At 55.1% G+C, this 18,221-nt stretch overlaps 1 protein-coding gene across 2 annotated transcripts; it reads right to left on the minus strand.

The window, feature by feature from the left end:
- Positions 1 to 798: 798 nt before the first annotated feature.
- On the minus strand, positions 799 to 13,801 carry CHGA (chromogranin A). 2 transcript variants are annotated; one of them, XM_033850692.2, is made up of 8 exons: positions 13,549 to 13,801; positions 12,687 to 12,733; positions 10,311 to 10,404; positions 9,422 to 9,490; positions 6,676 to 6,774; positions 4,707 to 5,126; positions 3,493 to 3,965; positions 799 to 1,278 (listed from the first exon to the last, which is right to left on the minus strand). In XM_033850692.2, exons 1-8 carry the CDS (start codon positions 13,592 to 13,594, stop codon positions 1,195 to 1,197), a joined length of 1,332 nt encoding a protein of 443 aa, XP_033706583.1. In that variant the 5' UTR covers positions 13,595 to 13,801; the 3' UTR covers positions 799 to 1,194. The 2 variants fall into 2 exon arrangements, with proteins under 2 accessions (XP_033706583.1, XP_033706582.1); XM_033850691.2 differs by having other exon boundaries at positions 4,701 to 5,126.
- Positions 13,802 to 18,221: the final 4,420 nt, after the last annotated feature.

The raw sequence follows: 18,221 nt of genomic DNA on the forward strand, positions 1-18,221 counted from the left end.
AGCCAGGCTGGGGATTCCAGGCCCACATTCTCTGGGCAGTGTGTTTCTTGAAGTCAGGGCTTGTCCGGGCCATTTCTGTGTGCCCAGGCCTGCCGGGCCCATAGCAGCTGCTCACGGGTGTTTGTTGAATGACTGAATGATCGGCCCTGATATTCAGCTGGTCCACACCAGTCCAGCACACCAGCCTGTCTGTTCCGGTTGCATAATCCTGCAGCCCCCGTGGTTAAACGTTTTGGGCATCATTCCTGCCTGTGACTTCGATGAGTCATGTCACCCTGTGAGCCTCAGTTTGCTCATTCTCAAAACTGCGACTAAGACTGCCGTGCTATAGTGAACCATTAAAGTTCAAGAACTTCAGACGCCCCAGAGTCCTGTGCACGTATCAGGTCAGAGGGGATGACAGATTTATGCCGAGGGGGGCCTGCAGCTCAGAGGCCCAGGTCAGGAACTCCAAAGCTGGCTGGGGCCTGTGGCCTTGGTGACAGTCACTAACCAGGGCTTGTCAGGGCTTCCACCCAGCAGAGAGAGAACAGAGGCTGTTTTCCCAAACTGGCCCCGCCCCTGCATGGCCCAGCTCGTGTGTGGCTGGGAGATAGGGGAAGAGTGTGTCAGCACCATTTTACAGATGAGGAAACTGATGCTTCAAGCAGCAATGTCACTTGCCCACGATCCCCTGGCTGGAAAGTGGCCCAGAGCCACCCCAGGGGAAGTGAACCTCACCTTGTCCTTTTGCCTGAAATCCAGTCCATCCTACCCCACTTGGAGTCAAGGCGGGGGAAGGTTCAAAGAAACAGGAAAGAGCCCAGAGCAGATTTATTTATCCTTAGATAAATTTTGTACAGAGTATGTTAGAGTCAGGAGTTCTCAGCTTTCACCCAAAAGTCAGAAGTTATTGCAGTTGTGCCCAGTGGCTCTAATGGTGGAAGGGAAACTTCGAGAAAGCTGCCCGTGTTCAGAGAGAGGAAAATTGTTTAAAGTCAGGGGTCCGCCCTGCGGGGGCCACACTGGGGCAGGGGTCAAGAACAGGAGGAAAGGAGCGTAGGGGCAACAGGGTGGCTTGGGCTTGGGCAGGTTGGGGGCGGCCTCCCTACCGGAAGCAGCGCCCGGGCCATCTGGCCAAGACCTGCAAAGGGGACAACAGAGCCAGGACCACAGGGTGCCTCGGGGCCCTGGCTGGTGGGGCCAGCCGGCGCCTCAGCCCCGCCGCAGCCCCTGCAGCTCGTGAGCCACCTTCTCCAGCTCCGCCTCGATGGCCGACAGGCTCTCCAGCTCCTGGTCCTAGGAGAGAATGTGAAGAGTCCCACGGGGACTGGCCCAGGGAGCCTGTGCCAGCAGCATGGGGCATGCAGACAGACTGGTTGTGCCCGGGTTAGCTGTGTGGCCTTGGACAGGTGGCTTTGCCTTTCTGGGTCTCAAGGGCCTCATCTGTTCCATGGGGACAGTGATGCCACCCTGCGGGGCTGCTCTGAGGGGCACTGGGCACAGAAATGTGCCCTGAGCCTCCTGAATGGCTCTGGGCAGGCACGTGGAAAACGAAGCCTCCGGTGCCCTTCAGAGTGCCTTCCAGTGCCCCGACCCCAAGGCCTAGACTGTGACGATGGCTTCCTGGGTGAGGCCGTGCCTGGGTTTCCTGTCTGCCACGGGCCTTCCTACCTGAGGAGTCAGCAGTCTGTGGCCCAGGTTTCAGGACGTGAGACCTGCCTAGGGCTGGGCTTGCATCCTCAGTCCCAGTCACTGGGTGCCCAAGCTCCAGCTGCCAGGGTGGTCCAGGGCAGCAGGGGACCCTCTGGGACTGACACCCAGAGAGCATGCCCTCAGACTCTGAGCAGGGGTCAGGGAAGGCCACGCCCCAGCTTTGACCTGAGAGGGGTGGTCTTCCTGGGGTCCCTGCCTGATGCCAAGCAGAGGGCACCCACCTGGGGGCCAGTCAGAATAGATGGATGATGGTTGCCATGGAAACAGGGACCCCAGAGGCCCCCATCTTGGAGTAGCCCCCGGGCAGGAGTTCTGTAATTCTGGGGCTGTTTCTAAGATCTTTGGGCTGAGTGGATGGGGCCCTGCTCCGTCCTGTCCACAGGACTCAGGGGTCCCCGTTTCTCCGCCCTGCAGTCCAAGGCTCTCTCTGCCTGTGGAGAAGGGAAGCTGGAGGGTGCCCCAAGGCACCTGGCTCTGTCCAGCTTCTGTGGGTGGGGAAGGCAACGATCAAAGGTGCCCAGCCTTGGGGAGGGGGGGGGCAGGCTGCTGCTTCCTGGAGCCCCGTCCCCTCAGTCCTTGGAGACATAGGCAGGTGACCTCTCTTAGCGCCAGCTCCCAAGAAGGAGGCTTCTTCCTCTCAGGCTGCTGGGACCCTGGTCCCAGGCCCAGGGAATGGCTCGGGGACCCAAGGAAGGGACCACATCCTCTTCTGGGTGGGCAGAGAAGAGCACTGGGGCCAGAGCCTTAAACATGTCCCACCCCCATAAGGCCCCGATTCCCACCTGGGCACTGAGGCCTGAAGACCCCCCCAAGGCCTCCCCCAGCCCCAAGGTGGTGTCGCCAGCCTGCCCCAAAGTCCCATCCCATCCCCTCCTATGGGACCATGTCCCTGCACCCCACTGAGCTTCCCAAGCAGCCCTGGGCATGGCCAGGTTTTCAGAGCTCGCGTGCATTCTGGTCATGATAATGAGGTGAGCAGAAAAGACTTCTTACCCCCTTTTCACAAATGGGGCAACCGATGAGGCTCAGAGAAGGGGAGTGATTGGCCCAAGGTCACCCAGCTAGGAGGCAGGACCCAGGTCTTCTGGCACAGGTCCGTGCCTTCCCCACCCATCACCACCAGGCCCTGAGGTCCAGCTGGCCCTGCCCCTGCTGCCTTCGCCATCGGGGTGGGAGGCAGGGCCTGAACCTGGGAGGAGGGTGTGGTTGGGCTGCACGGGGGCCAGGAGAGGACATGGCTGGAGCAACAGTAGGGCCTTCCCAGGATGCCTCCAGTGTCCCCTCCTGCCGTGCCCTCCCAGCTCTCAAGGCCAATGCTGCCCTGAGCCTGGATCCTCCAGGCAGCAAGTAGCCCTCCCCAGGCCAGTCCCTGCCAGGTCTTTTTAGTTTCCAAGCTCTCTCCATCCAAAGCTCCAAGCTCCACCAGTCAGTCACTCCCTTGTCCTGCTCCCAAGCCTGCAGAGGCTCCCTATTGCCTTCAGGACAAAGTCCCTGCCCAGCACCTCTGGGAACAGGCTTGACTCACCAGCTCTCCAGCTTCTGTCTCCTGTCCGCCAGCTTTCCTGGGTGCCCCCCTCCATGAGCTGGGGTTCACTTGTCCCCCTGACACACCCTTTCCCTTGTCCCTTCCCAGCTTCCCAAGAGCCCCCTGTCTGAGTGCCCCTCCAGTCCCAGACTCCAAGGGGGACAGTGTCCCCTTAGTGGTGCAGGGGCCACATGTCTGGTTGCAGCTGACCCCCAGCTGGGCCCATGCTCCCGGGGCCTGGCCCAGGGCCGGCTCCCCCCACCCATACCAACCTCTGGTCTGCGGTTGGCGCTGCCCTCCTCCTCTTTCTTCTCCTCCGGGTAGCCACGCACCGGTAGGGGCAGGCCCGCCTCGACGCTGTCCTCCCGGGAGGATGGCCTCCAGCCTCGTGGCAGCTGCAGCCCAGGACCGCTGAAGTCGTAGCCCCGGGCCCGGAAGGAGAGCTTCATGGCCCGGTCAGGGTCCTCCTCCGCCGCCTCCCCCTGCGGCCGCCTCTCGGCGGTCAGCTCCTTGTCCAGCTGGTCCATCACGCTCCGTCGCTTGGCATCCTCCCACTCCTTGGAGAGCCGCGCCTCCCCCTCCTGCTCCGGCTGCGCGCTCTTCCCGCCCCGGAAGAGGCCTTGCGGGGCCCCTGCCGTCGCCTCCTCCTGCAGGCAATGGTCCCGCTCCCCCTTCCCCTTGGGGGACGGCGCCTCCTCAGCCCCAGTCTTCCTGGCTCCATCCACAGCCAGAGCCTCGGGCCAACCTGGAGCAGGCGGTGGACAAGAGCAGGGGAATGAGGGAGGCACCGCCACTTTCCCCGGTCCCTGCCACTCCCCAGGGCCTCTTTGTGGCCACGGTTGGGACCACAGACCCCGTAGGCGGGGTCCAGCTCAGCCCCTCACAACGGATTCCATTGGGAGGGAAAAGCCATCTTGACACCGTGCTTTTCAAGACCCACTAAAGCTCTGAGGGGTGGGTTGGCCAGAGTCTGCCTCTTCCTTCGGCCCTCTCACCCCAGAAGCCCTGACCCGGGGGTCACCCACCTGCGGAGGGAGGGAAGACCCTGAGCAGGGCCTCACGAGGAGCCAGGGGCTTTCCTAAACCCTGGGTGAAGCTAACAGTGTCCCCAGACCAGCCTGTTGCCACCTGTCATGATGTCCCTCTGTTCCCAAAGCCCACCCACCCACGCTGCAAAGTCCCTCTCCCCTCCGGGGGTGGGGTGGGGGTGCTGGGGAGGGGCTATGGGGAACAGTGGGAGATGCAGGGTTTTGGAGTCAGACGAGCCTGGGTTGGAATCTCAGCTTTTACACAAATTAGCTGTGTGACCATGGGCAAATTACTTAACCTCTCTGAGCCTTGGTTTCCCATCAGGCAAATGGAGATAATACCTACCTTTCAGGGTTGTTGTGAAGGTGGAATGAGATTGTGGGTGAGGCCCCCCTCCGTCCCATCCCCCTCTCCCCGACACATTTGTTGGTGTCTCAGACGTCATACATACTCTCACCCCTCTGCATCTCCTTGTAGCCGAGGCTCGGGTGGGGGTTAAGTGCTGCGGTGGGGGCGCTTTCTTCCTCCGGGACAGCCTCCTCTCCAGCCTCGGCCTCCTCTTCTCTCTTTGCCTGCTGCCCTTGCTCGGCACTCAGGCCCTTCTCTCTGCCCACTGGACCCTGGGAGGGGCCCTCACTGTCCTCCTCGGCCTGTGGGCCTGGGTGTTTCTGGCTGGAGAGGCTGGCTAGGGGGTGGGTATTGGAGGAGGCCTCGTCCTCCCCTGGGGCCTGGTTGTCCTCCTCAGCCTTGGACCCCTGCCCAAGCTCCGGGGCGGCCTGAGGCCTGGGTCCATCCGCATCTTCACCATTCCTCTCCACCTCTTTAGAATCTCCTCTTTTTTCCATAGCATCCTTGGAGGACATCTCTTCTGTCCCCTCTACAGAAACAACAGAGCAAAGTCAGGCCCTGAGGACCAGGCTGCATGTGGGATCTCCCCAGAGACCAATTTCATATCTTAGCCACTGTATCTCTTGGCTTCCAGTAAGCCCAGCCCAAGACACCCATGAGAGAATTAGGGTTGCCCTCTCCATGTCTAGGTTTGACCTGAGCGCAACTGCATTATGTTTCTTTCTCTGTAATTCTACCTCTCGAAGCAAGATGTGATTTTTTTTTTTCTAAAAAGACCTTGAAAATGACCCCAGAAGATAGAGCCTTGAATTTAAAATTAAGACAGCAGTTGAATTGCTGTGTTATCTTGGGCAAGTTCCTTAACCTCTCTGTGTAAGAGGCACCATTACTGCAACTTCATTCTCCCCTCTGTGCAGGTATTCTGTCTTGAGCATCCTGTGAAAGTGCTCAATTCCTCAATGTTTGTCAGGTTTCATTAAAAGGTATTTTCTTGTAGCTGCTTTGAAGACAGCCTTCTAACTAGTAAAAATCCCTCGCACTGCTAGAATGATCACTGTGGAACAAGACACTACCAAGTACATTCCATCATTTGACTCCAGGACTCCAGGTGGAAAAGCTCCCATCCCCATTTGACAGAAACTCAAACCGATTCTCAGAAAGGTAAGGTGGCCTGTCTGTGCTCACAGTCAGCAGTGCTGAGCCTCGAACCCGAGCTTCCAAATGCCAAGTACCGGGTGCTCTTTGCACTGACATGTGGCTGCCACCCCCATTCATGCTACACTATTCCCCTCCTACAGCCCATGGCGGACATCTAGAGTCAACCAGACACTCATTTCCATGGAGCCAAAATGTGGGAGTCCCTGCTGTGCCCCAAGCAGCCACTAGGGTGACAGCCCTGGCCAATGCAAGGGCACCTCGGCCACACCAGCAGGCTTCCCCTCTCAGCCCCGACAGAAGACCACTGAGATCCCCGCTCTTAGGAACTGGCCCTATTCACTCACCTTCCACATGCAAAGAGCAGGGCTGCAGGGGCAAGTGTGTGGCTGTTTCTAGGCAGAAAGGTGAGTAACAGAGCATCCCCTTGACCTAAGCCATGATCCGTGACCCCTAAAAGCTCTCTGGTTTCAAGAAAGATGATCCAGGTTCATTTAGTGTTTCAAACCTACCCCTCTGGGATCCTGCTGCCACTTGGCTATGCTAAGGCACCACTAATTCCCAGGAGGGCAGGCGCTGGGGGTGGGGACCCTGTTGCGGTGGCCACTGGGAAGAGTCGAAGCTGCCCATCCACCAGGCCAGAGACTTCCTGCCCGAGAGTGTCAGTCCCTGAAGTGGGCAGATGGGACCGATCAAGGGCTTTGGAGTGAGACAGACCCAGAGTCACATCTCCAATTATGCCTTGGGAAGGTACTTCAACCTCCCTGGGACTCAGTTTCCCCATTTGTAAAGAGAAGGAAATATGAGCTACCTTACAGGGCCTAAAGGAGGGCTGCTGACTCCCAGGAACCCTCGATCTATCATAAGTACTGTTATTTTCATCCTCCCTCCCCTGGTCCCTGGCCAGACTGGTCGGCACTGACCCTTCAGCTCGGCCTGGTCATTCTGCTTCTCAAGAACCTCTGAGAGTTCATCCTCGTAGCTGCTGTGTTTCTTCTGCTGATGTGCCCTCTCCTTGGCCCCTGTATGAAAAACGGAGAAAAATGTCCCATTTGGTCTGAGCTCCACATGTTTGTCTGTGAGAGGGAAGTCCTCTGTTTCCTCATCTGTAAAGTGGGCACATCATGTTCTGGGCTTGCCCAGTGAGAGACTGAGGGGGTAGGAGCTGGTGGGGGGTGGTAAGGGCTGGCCGCCCCCTCCTGGCCCCATCACCTCTCCAGACTCCATTTCTCACCTAAAATAAGAACAAGCCCTGCCTGCTGGCTCACGGAGCAATAAAGGCGCAGATGGAGCAGAAGGTCCCAGGGGCAGAAGTAGAGAGTGGAGGGCCCTCAGGACCTGGCTGGTAGCTAGGGGACCCTGCAGCAAGAGGTGATAGTGACTGCTTGTCCCCTCATGGGGGCTCTTGATTCAGGCAACCCCTGTTCCCCCGGACCCCGTAAGCCCAGGCTGAGCTCTTGTCTGCATCCAAGCCCGGGGTCAGCACCAGAGACCCTTCTCCCTGCATCAGCCCCTGCATCAAGCTATGCTGTCTGCTCTGTCTCTACCCATCCCTGGTTCTTGATGGTGGCCCGGGCCAGGCCAGCTCTGCAGCTGGTGGTGATTTTTTCCCATGATGAGAATTTCTGGGGTGGCCAGAGCAGGCTGACATGGGGGCTGTGGGCCGGAGGTACGTCCAGATCTGGCCCCCGGCCGACTGGGGTCCACACTTCTTGGTTAATTCCTTGCTCTGTGACCTTGGGTGACTTGGGCGATCCAAGACCTGGTTGTTCATCTATAAAACAGGGTTGCTGCATGGTAAATGCTAGGATAGAGATGTGCAGAAGACATGAGAGTACAGAAGAGGGAGTGGGTGGATGAGTGGATGTATGGATAGATGGATGGATGGATGCACAGACAGACATATAGATCTATCCCATACTCTTTTTTTTTTTTGCGGTACGCAGGCCTCTCACTGTTGTGGCCCCTCCTGTTGCGGAGCACAGGCTCCGGACGCGCAGGCCCAGCGGCCATGGCTCACGGGCCCAGCCGCTCCGTGGCATGTGGGATCTTCCTGGACTGGGGCACGAACCCGTGTCCCCTGCATCGGCAGGCGGACTCTCAACCACTGCGCCACCAGGGAAGCCCTATCCCATACGCTTTTTTTTTTTTTTTAAAGTTTTAAAGTGTTTATTGAATTCGTTACAATATTGCTTCTGTTTTATGTTTTGGTTTTTTGGCCATGAGGTATGTGGGATCTTAGCTCCCCGACCAGGGATCGAACCCACACCGCCTGCATTGGAAGGCAGATTCTTAACCACTGGACCACCAGGGAAGTCCCCCCATACGCTTTTAATAGAAAATAATAATGTACCTGTATACTGGACACTGTTTATATTAGACACACACACACATATGTGTGTGTATGTGTTTAAACAGATGTTTCAGGACACATTCCCTATAGTAGTCTCCATTGACATTATATTTAATTATTTAAATGCAGTAAGTCAGCCACTCAATACTTAATTTAAAAATTATCATACCGCACTCCTAGCAACGATATGCAGTGGATGTTGTCTTCCAGGAGGACGAGCGAGTGAGAGAAAGAATGGCGTGCTAACTTGGGGAGGGTCTCAGGGAGCCCTCCTGCTGTGGTTATTTTCACTTGCCACCTCCCCAGATCCCTCTCCATTCTCACACATGGCCCAGTCTGCCCCAGAAGCCTCAGAGTGGGGGCCTTCCCTGAGCCCCAGCAGCCTTCATGCCCTCCACCCTACCCCATCCAAGACACAAGCCCAGCCTTAAAGATGGGCCCTCACTTTCTTTGGAGGGAGACGCAAGATTCATCCTTGAGGGCCATTCTCAGGGAGAGGCACAAGGGTGCCTATGGCCCTGCCCCAAATAAAAGCCACTTCCCACAGGGAGTCAGCCTGGGGCAGATGCAGGGCCAGAACCCATTGTTTCCAATTTGCCAGGGAGGCCTCTGTGCCTCACATGAACCCAAGATGGAGCCTGGGGCTGGGCAGAGCAGCTAACTCTGTGGGATGACATCAGCCTAACCCTCCTTCCCAGCATCCTATCCAGGCTCTGCTCGAACATCCGCAGTGACAAGGAGCTCACTACCTCACAAAATCACTCCATTCCCAAGAGCATCAGTAGATTTTCTTAACCTCTTGGAGAAAGCCATGTCTCGCTCTGAAAGCACACTGAAAGTCTGGTCTGTGTTTGGGGGCAAGCAACACCCTGCTTCTCCCATCTCCCCCTTGAGCAGAAGCTCACGAGGGCAAAGGGGCCCCTCCTCTCTCCTGGAGACCAATTTTCTTTTCTGTTAACAGAGAAAAGGGATCCTCTCTGCAACCTAGTCTTGAAAGTGTCCCCTCTAGTGTCCCCTCTAAAGTGGCTGAACTCCAGAGACCATGGGGTATTAGAAGAGCTGCATCTGGTCTTGGGATGTCCTTAACTTACTATGTGACCTTGGACCAGTCACTCAACCTCTCTGGGCCTTGATCTCTTTAATTACATAAATTATAGACCGGACCAGGTGGCACAGAGGACCCCACCTTGCCACCCTATAATTAAAAGGCAATAACTGGGTATCAGAAACAAGACCTTGCTCAACCTTCCACCGTGATTTTCTGACTCTCGGTTACCGGAATTTACTCAGATTCGCGTGCAGCGGTTGGAAAATACCTTGGAGAGCGAGGTCTTGGAGCTCTTTCAGCAAATTCTGATGTCGCAGGATTGAGAGGATCCGTTCATCTGCAATGAAAAAGAGTCGTTACGGGTGGTTTCCAGAGAACGGCCCAGAAAGAGATTGCCATCAATATTTTCAGCTGAGCACAAGGAATTTATTCTGGAAACTCAAAACCTGGGTGGTAGCAGCAAGATTGGGTCTTGAGATAACACTTCTGAAATGACCTCCCTTCCACGGCATCTCTCCATCTGCTATTGTATCAGAAAGGTCCGCCACAGTCCCTGCGCCCAGACCTTCGCCAAGAGATGGCAGCCCCTGAGGTGATGCAGGGGTGTCTCTAAGCACAACATGTTCTCTCATCTCCATGCCTTTGCCTGTGTTGTCCACGCCACCCGGGGTGCTCTTTCTTCATTTTTCTACTTACTGATTTTCAACTTTTATCTTAAAGCCCAACCCCAACGCTAATGTTGGATCTATCCAACATTGACTGCCTGCTTGGAAAGCTTTGTCCTTCTCATGCCCACCCACCCACAGTGTTCTTTTATTCATCGTACATCTAGAGGGTATCTACCGGGTGCCAGGGGTTGTTCTCGGCACTGGGGATATAGCACACAAAGCCTTGTCCACAGGGACCTCACATTCTGGCGGCTTGCTGTTTCTGCCCAGGTTCTGGTTAATTGTGTTCATATCTGTCCCTTCGGCTAGTCTGTAAGCTCTGGGCTCACAGGGGCTGTAAGCCCTTCATCTCTCTATTCCACCCTGCACAGGCCTGGCTGAGGCAGGCACTTGGTCAGTGACTACTGAATTCCATCCGAAACCACACACCCATGTCCTTGCCCCCCAGCCCAGCAGGCAGCAGCCCCTCACCCCAAGCCTGGCCCATACCTCCTCGGAGTGTCTCGAAACACTCCTGGCTGACAGGCATGGGGCTGGGCTTGGAGAGCGTGTCAGAAATGACCTCCACGATGCACTTCATCACCTGGGAAGAGATTGGGGCAGGTTGGGGCTGCTTTGGGCATGGGGCTCAGTTCCCTGAAGTTCCAGGGTAAATTTCTATGGAGGACATAAGGACATTCTCTTGTGTCTTTAGGAGTCCATGGACACCTAGTTCAGGGGCACAGCTCTGCTTTCTTAGCTACATAGTAACAGCAATAGTAATAATTAAAAACAAAACCAAAAAACCTTACACAGTGCTTACCAAGTGCCAGGCACCCCAATCACCAGGCCGGCAGGAGCCCCTCTAAGGTGAGGGTGGGTAACCTGTACCCTCTCATCCCAAGGGTTTCTCTGAAGATGCGGAAGCTGCTCCTGGGCATTAGAGGTGTGTCTTTAGACTTGCAGATGCCCAAAAGGTCAGCTATCTCCAGGAGGCCTTTCTGGACCACCCAGTGGAGAACAAAGACCTTTCCTGGCTCTACCCTGTCTGGAAACAAGACTTGGAAAACTCTCTCTAGATATCCATGGTGCTGTCACATGCAGGGAGTGACAGCCTCACAGTCTGGCTCCATAGTCACCCACCAGGTGAATCCCCTGGCTGGATGTGGGCACACATCCATCTGCTACATCTGGGTGTCCATCCCAGGCCGACAGCAGCCATATCTCTGAAAGTCTTGTCTAGTGCCCAGCAAGGCGCTATGGATAATCAGGCAGCCAATAAGTGAATGATATCTGAAGATGGTGCCAACTGTAGTGTGATATCCTAGCTGTGTGATCTTGGGCAAGCGACTTGACCTCTCTGAGCCTCAATTTCCTCATCTGTAAAATGGGAGTGAGAAGACCTTCCCAACTCCCCTCCCAGGGTGATGAGGCACAGATGGGAAAATACTCTATAAAGTGCCACACACACCCAGGGAGGGAATCACGACTCCCAACCTGCTTCAGCTGCCTGGAGTTGGGCAGAGGAGCAGGAGGTGTCAGACACGCAACAGGCAACACTGGTGGGGAGTGGGGGGGGGGGGGTGGAAGGCTGTGTCTACGGGATGCCAAGGCAGCCCATCCAAAGATCCAGGATGGCAAACCGGCAAACAGGCTCTACGGTAGTCATGGCATCCTAGGTTAAAACATGCAGGTCTTCACCAGCTGCTCCGGTGTCTCTGACCCCAGGCTGCTGAATACAAAGTGTGTCCCATAAGGGACCTGGCAGGGAGGTGCTTATAGCCTGCACCCTATATCTCCCTGCAACCAAAAGCCTTGCACTGGGGAAATCAGGTAACCACCAGTCCATGAGGACAGATTCTGGGAGAGAGGAATTGGTTATGGGTCCTAAGAGTGATGGGGAGGTCATGGAAGGAAGCTCTAGGAATAAAAATGCTTATTTACCGAGGACCAACTATGTGCCAGGTACTTCACATGATTCCAATTCCTTACAACTCCCCTCAAAGGAAATATTATTATAGACAGGAAAAGGGGAAGCTCAGAAAAGTTAAGGAATCTTCCCAACATCACACAGCTACAATGAGTGGTATACGTTTAAATTTAGGGCTGTCTGTAACTAATGAATAGGAAATGAGCAAACTGAGGTTGAAATCTCTTTGACGTTTTGGGTTTCAACTACAGCCTCTCTGGAATAGAAGAAAACAGCTCCTGAAAAGGCAGGGAGTAGAAAGTTCTCTGACTCCCAAGTGGAGGTATCTGTGAACATCAGAGACTGGAAAAACAGCCCCAACTCAGACATGAATGAATTTCGAGTATACACCCAACACAGAGTGTCTTTTGCTGGCCACAGAAGCCCCCATCAGTGTCTTCTAAGGCCCTTTCCTGGGTGATCTCCACCAGCAGCCCCAACTGGCTGGGACCCTGGGTGCAGGAGCCATGATCAAGAGTGTTCTCACTGTGGCCCTTTGGGAGAGCCAGCCAGGGCTTTATTGACTGGGGGACGGGGCGGGTGTGTTGCTGGCAGGGCTCTGGGGAAGAGCAAAGCGGGAGGCCGGAGCCAGGCAGACGACTGTTCCCGCAGGTCAGTGGACAACCACAGCCTCAGAGAAGTCACCCCCGCCAGCCCGTGGTGGGCCTGTGAGATTCAGAGCGTTCAAGACAGGGGGCCTGGCACCTGGGCCCCGCGGGTAAGACACAGGCCCCATCGGGCTGCACACCCAACTCAGAGGAGGCGGGGGAAGGCCCCACAGGAGGAGAACAGGGAAATCTAGCAGACTTTGATGTCTTCTTTTGGCGAAGCCGTCCCCAGGCTCAGCAGTCGCAGTGCTGGCTCTTGGCTTTATGCTCCTGGCCCCCATGCCGGGGCATCCCCGCACCCCTTCTTACCTCAGTGTCCCCTTTATTTATAGGGCTGTTCACAGGGAGGGCAATGACTAGGAAGAAAAAGAGAGAGCTGGGGTCACTCCTCTGCTCCGAGGGAAGAACACGGTCCTTCCAGACTGGTTCTATCAGGCGCGCTCCCTCTTAAGACCACCTCCACCCAAATGAGATGCTGAACTGATTTTATTTCCCTTCCCCAGCTGCTGCCCCCCCCCCCACCCCGGAGGTGGCTCCCAGAGGCTGCACTGAGAGCCCTAACCCTTCCCCTTGGGAAAGCTCGTGTTCTGGACGGGGTGTGTGAGCTGAAAGCAAGAGCTGTGCAAACAGGCCAATGGCTGAGTGGGATCGGGCTGGGGGAGGATGAGGGAGAGGCAGAGAGACCCCAGAGGTGACAGAAAAGAGGGTGAGGGGAGCGGAAGAGATGGAAGAGGAGGACTGTGACGGGGGATGGGAGAGGTAGAAGTCAAGGGTAGACAGAGGGGGGCAGAGGGAGGATGCAGGGGGAGGCAGGCGAGTGGGGAGCCCGCAGCGGTCCTCCCACCTACCCCGATGACCTTGGTCGGCCACGACGCAGAGCCGGCGCCGGCCCTGAAGCAGCCCAGACACGGGGTGGGGACGTCAGGGGACCCTGCCCCGCGGGGTCGGGAGTCCGAGTCAAAGAGTCAGGCCTGTGGGATCAGCTCCCGGGCCCCTTTGCGGGGTCGGGTGGGAGGCGAGGCGCTGTCCGTGGCGCTGAAAACTCGCCGCGCCGGAGGGAAGGCATGGAGGAGCGCGCGGCGCTGCGCGGTGCCCGGACCTCAGGGCAGGCAGGGCAGGAGCAGGCAGGGGCGCCCGGGACCCTCTCCCCCAAGGCCCCGCGCTCGCTCACCTTGCCCGGCGCAGAGTAGAAGCGCTAGGACCGCTGCGGAGCGCATGGCGAACCCGGGGCGCCGAGCAGCTGGCGGTCTGGGGCCGGGCGCGGCGCGCACTGGGGCGAGGGGTGGCTGGACTGGTCGCTCCGGGCGGCCTCGGCGACACAGGCGCGGGGATGGGGGTCGCAAGGTCTCTGTGTGCGTCCGCCTGTCGATCCGCCCACCGCCTTTCCTGTCTGGGCTCGGGCACTGCAGCAGTGGCACCCTCGCGCCCCACTTATATACACCCCGGACCCCGGAAATGACGTCATAGGACCCGCCCCTACCCTCCGGGGGTCTGGCCGCAGTTCGCAACACCCCCAGCCTCACGGCTGTTGCCGATGGCCACTGCCTCTTGGGTGAGGCAGCGAGGCGGATATCTGACTTCCAAGAGGCGGCACGGGGGACTCAGCGGATCGTCCACCCCTCGACAGCTCCACCGACTTGCTGTGTGTCCGTGGGCAAGTCACCTCCAGTCTCTGGACCTCGTGGGCCGCCGAAGTGCGCTGACGTCCTGCCAATTCTAGCGCACCACTCCTTGCTCCTGAGGGCCCCCTCCTGAGGGGGTCTTGCTTCCTCGATCCCACTGGCTGGAGGCATGCTTACCATTCAGGGCTCCCTCAAATATCTAGGAGGCCGTCTAGAGGTCCCCGATCCCTTGTCTGAATCAGGCCTCTCTCTCTGGCAACCCAGTTTTGTGCTTTCACGATTTCTAATATGCATTTATTTATTTGAATAACGTTTAGTCTTCATTGCTTTCACAGTCCTGAGCAGGGCACCTGACAGAGTAAATGCCCTTAACTGATAACTGTTGAATGTACTGATTGAAAGTTCAACCCACAGATGAGTGAATCCTGGGCCTTGGCCATTGTTGGACAGCGCTCATGGGGGGTGGGGAGGGAGGGGTAGGGGACAGTTCTTGATATCAAGCCGAAATAGAGGTCTTTGTAACTTGTACTCATTAGACCTCGTTCAGCCCCTTAGGATCACCTTCTTGTGCCTGATAGCCCATTTGTGTGTTTGAGAACAGCTCTCACATCCTCCTGAGTGTTCTCAAAACCTGGATGGTTTGTGTGTAAGGCTGGTTTCCTCGTTTGTTTCTCTCTGCCCTGAGGCCCTTATGCTCCGGCCACATTACTGTTCTCACCCTTTGCCACCTGACCCCACTGTCATAGTGAAGCGGGTATCTGGGCAACAGTTTGGCATCAGCTGGCATCGTCCAAGAGCCCCTCCTTCTTCCTGTAACAGTCCCCTCCCATCTGCTGCTACTTCCCACTTCCCACCCCTAAAGGAAAAGCTGGCAGAAGCTCAAAAGAGACTAAAAAGGTCCTGTTCATGCAGGTATTCATTCATTTAACCACTGTTTGTTAATCACCTACTATGTGCTTAGGACAGCTCTTAGCTGCTGTAGGTATGCACGGTATGTCAGGTGGGGACAAGTGCTGTGGACAAAAATGAAGCAGGGAAGGGGGATGGGTGTGCTGGGGGAAGGGGTTGGGTTATATTTTAAAGAGGGTGGATCTAAGGAGGCCTCACCAAGGAAGTGACATTTTAGCAAGTCACCTGAAGTTGCTGGGGGAGGGGGTTGCATGTGTCCAGGGGCAGAGGGCTCCGGGCAGAGGGACGGCAAGTGCAAATACCCAGAGGGAGGAATGTGCCTGGCGTGTTCAAGGAATATTAAGGAGGCAGAGGGAAAACAGCCTGGAGAATAGAGCTGAACATTAACATGGAGTCTGTCTCAAAAACTTGGAAATGCACAGAAATACAGAACATCACTTGTACTCACACAACCCAGAGAGAAGTACTGATCACTTTAAAGTGTATGTTCTATAGTCTTTGTGGAGCTGACTCCCTTGGTAAAAGACAGTTCCCAGTGAAAAACTTCAGTCAAACACTGAAAACATAAGTGCCCTTCTGATGTGGGTCATCCTGAACGTGGTGCAAAGGTTTGCAACATACAAGCCTGTACACAAACCTCTGTAGCATTTGCAATTCTTTCATGACATTTCATATAAGAGTAGGTGAACTCCTCAGTCGAAGAAAATGGACATTTTAAGACACTTGCTGTGCATTGCCCAACTGCCGTGGAGAAAGTTGAACCACTTTCCAAGCTGAGTGGATTTTTCTCCTGGGAAGTTTCAGAGCACCTGCCACCTTCCCGGGAGCACTAGTTCTCCAGAAGCCTGATCCTGTTTGCCCCGTGAAGCTACGCATAACCAATCGGCAAAAGTCTCCCAAACTAGGTTTTACGAGTGACGACGCCAGTAACTAGCACTTACACCACGCCACATAGCTCTTCAGAATGTTTCATCACTGAGCCCTCACGGTAAGCCTCAGCCTAAGTTAGAGCAGGATTGTTTTTATTCTACTTTGCAGATTTGGAAACCGAGACCCAGGATGCTAACATGAGCTTCCAAGACGCCACATGGCCAGTGAATGGTAAAGTTGGACCTAGAGCTTGTTTTGCTCAAGTGCCCATGTTTCCCCCCATCTCATGATTTCTCACATGCTGTTACCGCTCCCTGGAATGCCTCTTATTATCATTCCACTCCCTCCCCTAAAGCCTGGCAAATGCTCCCATCCTTTTGAGGACCTGAGGTAATTGCTCCCTCCTCTCTGCCTCCACAACATTTGTGTGAGTGTTTATCACACGTGGTCGGCATTTTTTGCCTCTAGATCCTTCTATCTCGTTACACTTTGCGCTCCTTGGGATTTGGTCTGCGTCCTGCTCATCTTTCGACTTCAGTTTCTGGCATAGTGCTGGGCACGTGGTCGGCACAATGGAAAATTGAAAGAAGGAGAAAACTCACATCCATCGATCCCATCTTTGGCTTTGGGCTGGATTGGTTAGGTAAGGATGAGCCACTGGAACGAAAGACCCTAAAATACAGTGAAATAAGATGGGGTCTTATTTGTCTCTTCCACAACAGTCCCAGAGGGAACAGTTTGGATCCACGGGGTGGCTCTGTCATCCTCAACAAACATTTTCCACCTTTGATATCAAGGCAGCTATTCTGGTTGCCACCATTTCTCAACCATCTCAAAGGGGGCAAACGGTAGATGGAGACGAAGCAGCTTCTCTGTAAGGTTCTGATGCAGACCTTGCCTACAACACTTCTCCCAGCCCACTGGCTAGGACTTAGGCACGTGGACACACCTAGTTGTAAGGGAGACTGGGCAGCCACGGGGAGGTTCTGATTACTAAAGGAAGACGGGATACTGGAGGACGATGAACATTCTGTACCACACAACCCATGGGGGTGATGCCAACAACTAACCCTTGTGGAAAACTTGCTAAGAACCAGGCACTGTTCTAAGAGTTACAATACAGCCCTATGACGTAGACACAATTATTATACTTGTTTACGGATGCAGTTTTACAAGAGAATGAAGCCCAATACCCTAAGGCATTCATCATGAATTAGTGTCTCTTGCATGCATCTAGAATGGTACGAATTATGCACCAGGAGCCAGGCATTGGGTTAGATGCTTGTCTTTGTTTTTAATAAATTTATTTATTTTATTTATTTATTTTTAGCTGCGTTGGGTCTTCGTTGCTGTGCGCAGGCTTCTTCTAGTTGCAGCGAGCGGGGGCTACTCTTTGTTGTGGTGCGCGGGCTTCTCATTGCGGTGGCTTCCCTTGTAGAGCATGGGTTCTAGGCGCGCGGACTTCAGTAGTTGTGGCTCGCAGGCTCTAGAGCTCAGGCTCAGTAGTTGTGGTGCACGGGCTTAGTTGCTCCGCAGCCTGTGGGATCTTCCTGGACCAGGGCTCGAACCCGTGTCCCCTGGATTGGCAGGCGGATTCTTAACCACTGCGCCACCAGGGAAGCCCCAGATGCCTGTCTTTGATTGGGTTTCCCCAAAAGCAGACCCTAAGCAGGGATTTGGGAGTGCTTCATTTGGAAGTTATTCCATGAGCAAGGGAGTAGGAAAGTGAGACAAGGAAAAGAACCAATGAAATGTGTATTGATAAGCAAGTTACCACTCAGGGCAGTGGAGACTCAGTCTAGCTGGGACTTACTGAGAAACTGTGTAGGACACACCTCGGGATTTTTCCACTGGGGTGAGGACGCTGGGATACTTACCTGTCGATTCCTTTCCCTCATTGAGGGTCTCACCTGAAGACGTTGATTTCCCCGCACTTCCTGTCTGCTCTGTGAAAGGGCCAAGCAAACTCCCACTGCCAGAGAATACCCTCAGACAGAGAAACACCGGAAGCTGTTGGCATGTATGGGAACTGTCTACAGGTAACCTCCGAGGTGGTGCAAGGGGACATAGGTGGAACACTGACATCTGCTACAGGGCTTTATACATGTTATTTTATTTCATCTTTACAATAAACCTGTGCCTAATATATCAACATCTCTGTTTCTCATATGCAGAAGCCAAAGCTCAGAGAGATGGAGGAACTCTTCCAAGGTCACACAGCTAGGAAACGGTGGAGTGTGGGGACCAGTCGTCTGTCTGTGTCACCTCCCTCTATTTCCCATGCCTTACGCCCTCTACCAGCCTTATGTTTAACTGATCTTCATCATCAACCCCCATCCAAAACTACTGCCTTCAGGCTTTCTAAGGTTTCTCATCTCTGAGAAAGACAATTGATGTTTTTCCAGCTTTAGGTGGATGAAACATGGTGAAAGACTCTATTTAT

The sequence above is a fragment of the Tursiops truncatus genome, chromosome 2 (assembly GCF_011762595.2).
Source record: "Tursiops truncatus isolate mTurTru1 chromosome 2, mTurTru1.mat.Y, whole genome shotgun sequence".
Lineage (NCBI taxonomy): Eukaryota > Metazoa > Chordata > Mammalia > Artiodactyla > Delphinidae > Tursiops > Tursiops truncatus.